General features: G+C 47.6%; 1 protein-coding gene across 1 annotated transcript; it reads right to left on the bottom strand.

Annotated features, from left to right (window-relative positions):
- Positions 1-4,735: 4,735 nt before the first annotated feature.
- LOC127317861 (inositol-tetrakisphosphate 1-kinase 1) lies at positions 4,736-6,224 on the bottom strand. The gene has a single exon (XM_051348460.2). The coding sequence runs from the start codon at positions 6,192-6,194 to the stop codon at positions 4,938-4,940; it is 1,257 nt and encodes a 418-aa protein (XP_051204420.1). The 5' UTR covers positions 6,195-6,224; the 3' UTR covers positions 4,736-4,937.
- Positions 6,225-7,241: the final 1,017 nt, after the last annotated feature.

Below are 7,241 nucleotides of genomic sequence, written 5' to 3'. Positions count from 1 at the left end.
GGCCATCTAGCTACTGCTATGGACCCATAGTCCAGGGGTGAACTACTCACTCATCACACCGGAGGCGACCATGGCGGTGAAGAGTCCTCCGGGAGATGATTCCCCTCTCCGGCAGGGTGCCGGAGGCGATCTCCTGAATCCCCCGAGATGGGATTGGCGGCGGCGGCGTCTCTGGAAGGTTTTCCGTATCGTGGCTCTCGGTACTGGGGGTTTCGCGACGAAGGCTTTAAGTAGGCGGAAGGGCAGGTCAGGAGGCGTCACGGGGGCCCCACACGCTAGGGCCGCGCGGGCCCCCCTGGGCCGCGCCGCCCTAGTGTGGCGGCGCCCCGTGGCCCCACTTCGTCTCTCCCTCGGACTTCTGGAAGCTTCGTGGCAAAATAGGCCCCTGGGCGTTGATTTCGTCCAATTCCGAGAATATTTCCTTACTAGGATTTCTGAAACCAAAAACAGCAGAAAACAACAACTGGCTCTTCGGCATCTCGTTAATAGGTTAGTGCCGGAAAATGCATAAATATGACATAAAGTATGCATAAAACATGTAGGTATCATCAATAATGTGGCATGGAACATAAGAAATTATCGATACGTCGGAGACGTATCATTCGTTAATTGTTAAATGGTTGGAAACAGAAAATGCTACATGTGGTAATTGGTATAATGTCTTGAACAATGTGATACTTGGCAATTGTTGTGCTCATATAGATTATGTTTAAGCTCTTGCATCATATACCTTGCACCTATTAGTGAAGAAATACATAGAGCTTGCTAGAATTTGGTTTGCATGATTGGTCTCTCTAAGGTCTAGATATTTTCTAGTAAAGGTTTGAACAACAAGGAAGACAATGTATAGTCTTATAATGCTTGCAATATGTTCTTATGTGAGTTTTGCTGTATCGGTTCATACTTGTGTTTGCTTCAAATAACCTTGCTAGCCTAAACCTTGTATCGAGAGGGAATACTTCTCATGCATCCAAAATCCTTGAGCCAAACACTATGCCACTTGTGTCCACCATACCTACCTACTACATGGTATTTCTCCGCCATTCCAAAGTAAATTGCTTGAGTGCTACCTTTAAATTTCCATTCTTCGCCTTTGCAATATATAGCTCATGGGACAAATAGCCTAAAAACTATTGTGGTATTGAATATGTACTTATGCATCTTATCTCTTATAAGTTGCTTGTTGAGCGATAACCATGTTCCTGGGGACGCCATCAACTACCCTTTGTTGAATATCATGTGAGTTGCTATGCATGTTCGTCTTGTCTGAAGTAAGGGCGATTTACCATGAGTTGAATGGTTTGAGTATGCATATTGTTAGAGAAGAACATTGGGCCGCTAACTAAAGCCATGATCCATGGTGGAAGTTTCAGTTTTGGACAACAATCCTCAATCTCTTATGAGAATATTATTTGTTGCTGAATGCTTATGCATTAAAGAGGAGTCCATTATCTGTTGTCTATGTTGTCCCGGTATGGATGTCTAAGTTGAGAATAATCAAAAGCGAGAAATCCAATGCGAGCTTTCTCCTTAGACCTTTGTACAGGCGGCATAGAGGTACCCCTTTGTGATACTTGGTTAAAACATATGTATTGCGATGATAATCCAGGTAATCCGAGCTAATTAGGACAAGGTGCGGGCACTATTGGTATACTATGCATGAGGCTTGCAACTTGTAGGATATAATTTACATAATACATGTGCTTTATTACTACCGTTGACAAAATTGTTTCTTGTTTTCAAAATAAAAGCTCTAGCACAAATATAGCAATCAATGCTTCCCTCTGCGAAGGGCCTTTCTTCTACTTTTATGTTGAGTCAGTTTACCCATTTCTCTCTATCTTAGAAGCAAACACTTGTGTTAACTGTGCATTGATTCCTACATACTTGCATATTGCACTTATTATATTATTTTATGTTGACAACTATCCATGAGATATACATGTTACAAGTTGAAAGCAACCGCTGGAACTTAATCTTCCTTTGTGTTGCTTCAATGCCTTTACTATGAATCTATTGCTTCATGAGTTAACTCTTATGCAAGACTTATTGATGCTTGTCTTGAAAGTACTATTCATGAAAAGTCTTTGCTATATGATTCAGTTGTTTAATCATTGTCTTTACCATTGCTTAGAATCACTTCATTCATCTCATATGCTTTACAATAGTATGATCAAGATTATGTTGGTAGCATGTCACTTCAGAAATTATCTTTTATCGTTTACCTACTCGAGGACGAGTAGGAACTAAGCTTGGGGATGCTGATACGTCTCCAACGTATCTATAATTTCTGATGTTCCATGCTTGTTTTATGACAATACCTACATGTTTTGTTCACACTTTATGATGATTTTATGCGTTTTCCGGAACTAACCTATTGACGAGATGCCGAAGTGCCGATTCTGTTTTCTGCTGTTTTTGGTTTCAGAAATCCTAGTAAGGAAATATTCTCGGAATTGGACGAAATCAACGCCCAGTATCTTATAATTCCACGAAGCTTCCAGAACACCCGAGAGGGACCAGAGGAGGGCCACAGGGGGCCCACACAGTAGGCTGGCGCGGCCCAGGAGGGGGGTGCGCCGCCCTGTTGTGTGGCGCCTCCGTAACCCTTCCGACTCCGCCTCTTCGCCTATAAGAAGCCCCCTGACCTAAAACATCGATACGGAAAAGCCACGGTACGAGAAACCTTTCAGAGCCACCGCCATCGCGAAGCCAAGATCTGGGGGACAGAAGTCTCTGTTCCGGCACGCCGCCGGGACGGGGAAGTGCCCCCGGAAGGCATCTCCATCGACACCACCGCCATCTTCATCACCGCTGCTGTCTCCCATGAGGAGGGAGTAGTTCTCCATCGAGGCTAAGGGCTGTACCGGTAGCTATGTGGTTAATCTCTCTCCTATGTGCTTCAATACAATGATCTCATGAGCTGCCTTACATGATTGAGATTCATATGAGTTTTGTATCACTATTCATCTATTTACTACTCTAGTGATGTTATTAAAGTAGTTTATTCCTCCTCCATGATGTAATGTTGACAGTGTGTGCATCATGAAGTACTTGGTATATGCTATGATTGTGATCTCTTGTAGATTATGAAGTTAACTATTACTATGATGGTATTGATGTGATCTATTCCTCCTTTCATAGTGTGATGGTAACAGTGTGCATGCTATGTTAGTACTTGGTATAGTTATGTTGATCTATCATGCACTCTAAGGTTATTTAAATATGAATATCGAATGTTGTGGAGTTTGTTAACTCCGGCATTGAGGTGCTCTTGTAGCCCTACACAATTAGTGGTGTTCATCATCCAACAAGAGAGTGTAGAGTATATCATTTATCTATTCAGTTATGTGATCAATGTTGAGAGTGTCCACTAGTGAAAGTATGATCCCTAGGCCTTGTTCCCAAATACTGCAATCATCGCTTGTTTACTGTTTTACTGCATCTGTACTTCCTGCAATATTACCACCATCAACCACACGCCAGTTGTAGCAGCAAGCTATTTTCGGGTGCCGTTACTACTGCTCATATACATTCATACCACCTGTATCTCACTATCTCTTCGCCGAACTAGTGCACCTATACATCTGACAAGTGTATTGGGTGTGTTGGGGACACAAGAGACTTCTTGCATTGTGATCGCAGGGTTGCTTGAGAGGGATATCTTTGACCTCTTCCTCCCTGAGTTCGATAAACCTTGGGTGATCCACTTAAGGGAAAACTTGCTGCTGTTCTACAAACCTCTGCTCTTGGAGGCCCAACACTGTCTACAGGAAAAGAAGCGTGAGTAGACATCAGTGCACACGAGAATTACAAATGGATGTGTAATTGCACATGATGTGCAACTTCATATACTAACTGCATATACTTTGCCCTAGTTACACATGAAACCGGGTGACCGATAATTAAGCTAAATCTAGGCAATTTTGAGGAAATCGTTTATCAGTGTCAACTCGGTTGGCTGGCGACTTCGGGCATCTCTCTCGCTGATGATGTGGTGTTCTCGTGTCATCAATTAGCCTTTCTTTAAGCGTGTGGAGTAGTTTGTCAAGTAAGAGACCAATAGTGGGTGATTTTTGCAATATCTTAGGCTGGTGCCAACGCAGGCTATAGCGCGGGCGATACCGCCCGCAGCGGGGCGGTAGGCGGGCGAGACGGTAGCGGCGGGCGGTGGTTCCACCGCCCGGTGGTAGGGGCGGTACCGCCCGCCTATAGCCCGCGTTGGAGGCGAGAGCGGGGCGAGAGGGTGGCGATAGCGGTGCTAGTGGGGACGGTAGGGAGGCGGTAGGGAGGAGAGAGAAGTGAGAGCTGTCACTATAGCCCGTGCACTGGCACCGTGGGATGAGAGTGAGGTGAGAGTGGGATGATAGTGAGGATAAAAGCTGACGTGGCGAGGCTATAACGGGTGATGCATTGGCACCAGCCTTAAGGAGGAAGGGCATGCATGCATGCTCGCTAAGAGGTTTTCTCTAAACAACCAACAACCATCCCACCATCTATCTCAGTGTCACATTGTCATACTCCCCAATCCCAGCACTCCATGCATGGAGTTTAACCTTTTTTTACAATGCATGGAGTAATCTACTCTTCAAGAATTATTTATACATATTTCGCGGACAATACAAGTGTCAAATAGTATATAGTAGGTACAAAATGTATCACGTTGAAATTCATGTACAAAATAATAAATATATTCACAAAAATTCTAAAAGTTGGATCGTGTAAAGCTTGCTCCTGACATGAATTCCATTTCCATTTCATGATCAAAATCTAAGGTGCTCACGGTGTCAAAATCGAAGGGCTGAGTTGTTAGTGTGTTGCCATCACCCTTAATTCCAGCAAAAGTGACGCAAAAAAATCATTATTAGAGTGGAAAATTGATCTGTTCTAGTAGGAGTTGAACAAATCGCAGGACAGATAGAGCACAAAACGGCCCATTATACATCCGCAGAGAAGGTTGGAGGCATGGCACCGTCGGCGTCTCCGGTACCGGAGCCCGTGTGGGCGGAACGAATCATCTCGTCGAAGAAATCCGTGAGCGCGACCTCGTACCCGGGCAGCTTGTCGAACCCGGGGAAGTAGTTGATGTCGATGATGAAGTACTGGCCTCCCCCTCCGGCGGCCTTCCTCCCGCGGATCATGTCGAAGTTGAACAGGTGGAGCCCGAGCGCCCGCCGGAGCCCGCGCGCGACCTCGTCGACGAACACGGGCGGCGGCATCTCGGCGTCGTCCCCCACGTCGTCCTCGGTGTCGGCGTGCACCGTGGCGAGGCTGGACACGTTGGCGAAGGGCACGGCCGCGTCGGCGTCGAGGTCCAGCAGCCGCTCCGCCGGCACGTCCGGCAGGCTGCGGCGCCGCACGCAGGTGGCGTGGCCGCCGAGCACGTAGACCTTGAAGAGCACGGCGCCGTGGTTGACGAACTCCTGCAGCACGACGGGCGGGCGGAGGCCCGCGAGGCCGTCGCGGCGGTACACGAGGGACATGGCGTGGGAGCCGGCGCTGCCGTCCACGCCCAGCGGCTTGGCGATGAGCGGGAACCGCAGCGCGGCGAGCAGATCCGGATCGGCGAGATCTGATGTGTCGTGGATGGCCACCTGGAGGGGCACGCCGAGGGAGCCCGCGCGGCCGGCGGCGTTGACCTCGGCGACGACGCCGAGCATGGAGGCGCGGTCGAGGAGGCGGGCGACGGCGGCGGGCGGGTCGACGACGGGGACGGAGGGGTGGAGCGCGGAGAAGGCCTCCAGCTGCGCGCGCCAGGCCTGGTCGTAGAGCTTGTGGATGAGGAGGTGGAAGGGGCCCTGGTCGGCGAGGGGGCGGGAGGGATCTACGGCGACGAGGCGCATCCCGCGCTCGGCGGCCAGTGCGACGAGGGAGGGGCGGATGACGGTGTCCACCTTCTTTGGCTGCAGCGCGTAGCCGATGGTGTAGGTGTGAGGAGGCAGTGTTGCCGGTGGCTCTTCGCCGGCCGCCATGCCCATGACCTTCTTCTCTCTGCTGTGCTCTGCCTCTGCGAGTGTATCTCTCTCGATCTGACCTGTGTCAGTGTGTGTGTGGGTGGTGCCCTGCCCTGCGGACTGTGGAGGTGGACACCTTGGTTTTGTACTCATGGCCGCTAGCACAAATAGGAGTATATTCGCAACGAATTTGAACTGTTCTATCCACGCTTTATCTCTGTAGAACACAATTCTTTTCATCCATGCATGAAGCAGGATGGAGCAAATGAGAATCGGCTCCCTTTGTCAGGTCGGCAAATAATCTGCGGCTGAAGTGACCAGTGGGCATGCTGTGGCTTGACATTCGCTAATCTGACACCGATCCCATCTAAACTTTTATCAGATTTGCTATATCTAAGTCGACTGCGAAGAAGAAAAGTCGTTAAACTGCAATTACATTATTCTTAAATAAAGGCGAAATTTTATAGTCCCGGCAAACTTGGTTTAACGTCAACAACATCCATCCTTATTTATATGGTTGGAGGAAGAGGAACTGATCAAATCAATCGAATTGACGGCAACATTACACCTTCTTGGAGGAGGGTAGGTAAAGCATTTGGGTGTTTATATATGTCATTTCTGCCACACAATTTGGGTTTGTCATTCAACAGCTTCTTCCGCAATGCCTAGAACCTACCACAGTGCTACAATATATCGCCATGTGCACATTGAGGGGCTGGCTACTAGGAGTGGGAGGCGTTGGGGAACACAACGGTGGTGCATGAGGTGTCAAGTGTTCATCATCTCATTCTTGTTGCGAGTTTTTGCTACACTGTTTGGCACACATCCTCCAAACATTTTCTTCGTGCACAACGTTTTGCGGCCTGCCATGCCACACAAGTACAGTGTTGATTGCTGTTGGAGTGAGATTGAGTTGTATTTCACTTGAACCACCCATCTCCGGTTGCTCACCTGCATCGCTCGCCTCTGCAGCTTAAATGCCTCATGCATTCTTGATGCATATTTTATCAAGTGTACACATTGCACGTTCTTTGGTTCTAGAGACCTAGTCAGTGGAGAAGGACGGAAAATATTTGAGGTCGGGTGAACTATAAAACATAAGAAAACTGGCAAAAAATTAAAATTGTCTTGGCACATGAATATCTTATATGATCTTAAGCATAATAACTGTATACAATAGTAACAACAACATATTCAAAAATAAGTAGAACCTACAAACACACCGATAATGAAGCTTTAATATCGCCGAAAAGTTCCAGACAATGGCAAAGTTCTACCTTCCTTTTA

Source organism: Lolium perenne, chromosome 7 (assembly GCF_019359855.2).
Source record: "Lolium perenne isolate Kyuss_39 chromosome 7, Kyuss_2.0, whole genome shotgun sequence".
Classification (NCBI taxonomy): Eukaryota; Viridiplantae; Streptophyta; class Magnoliopsida; order Poales; family Poaceae; genus Lolium; species Lolium perenne.
Note: the sequence above shows the minus strand (reverse complement) of the source record. Positions and strands in the feature narration are given on the sequence as shown.

What these genes read in the sequence shown, in the direction of transcription:
- LOC127317861 (XM_051348460.2), bottom strand. Translation starts at nt 6,194, where the DNA reads ATGAAAAGAATTGTGTTCTACAGAGATAAAGCGTGGATAGAACAGTTC.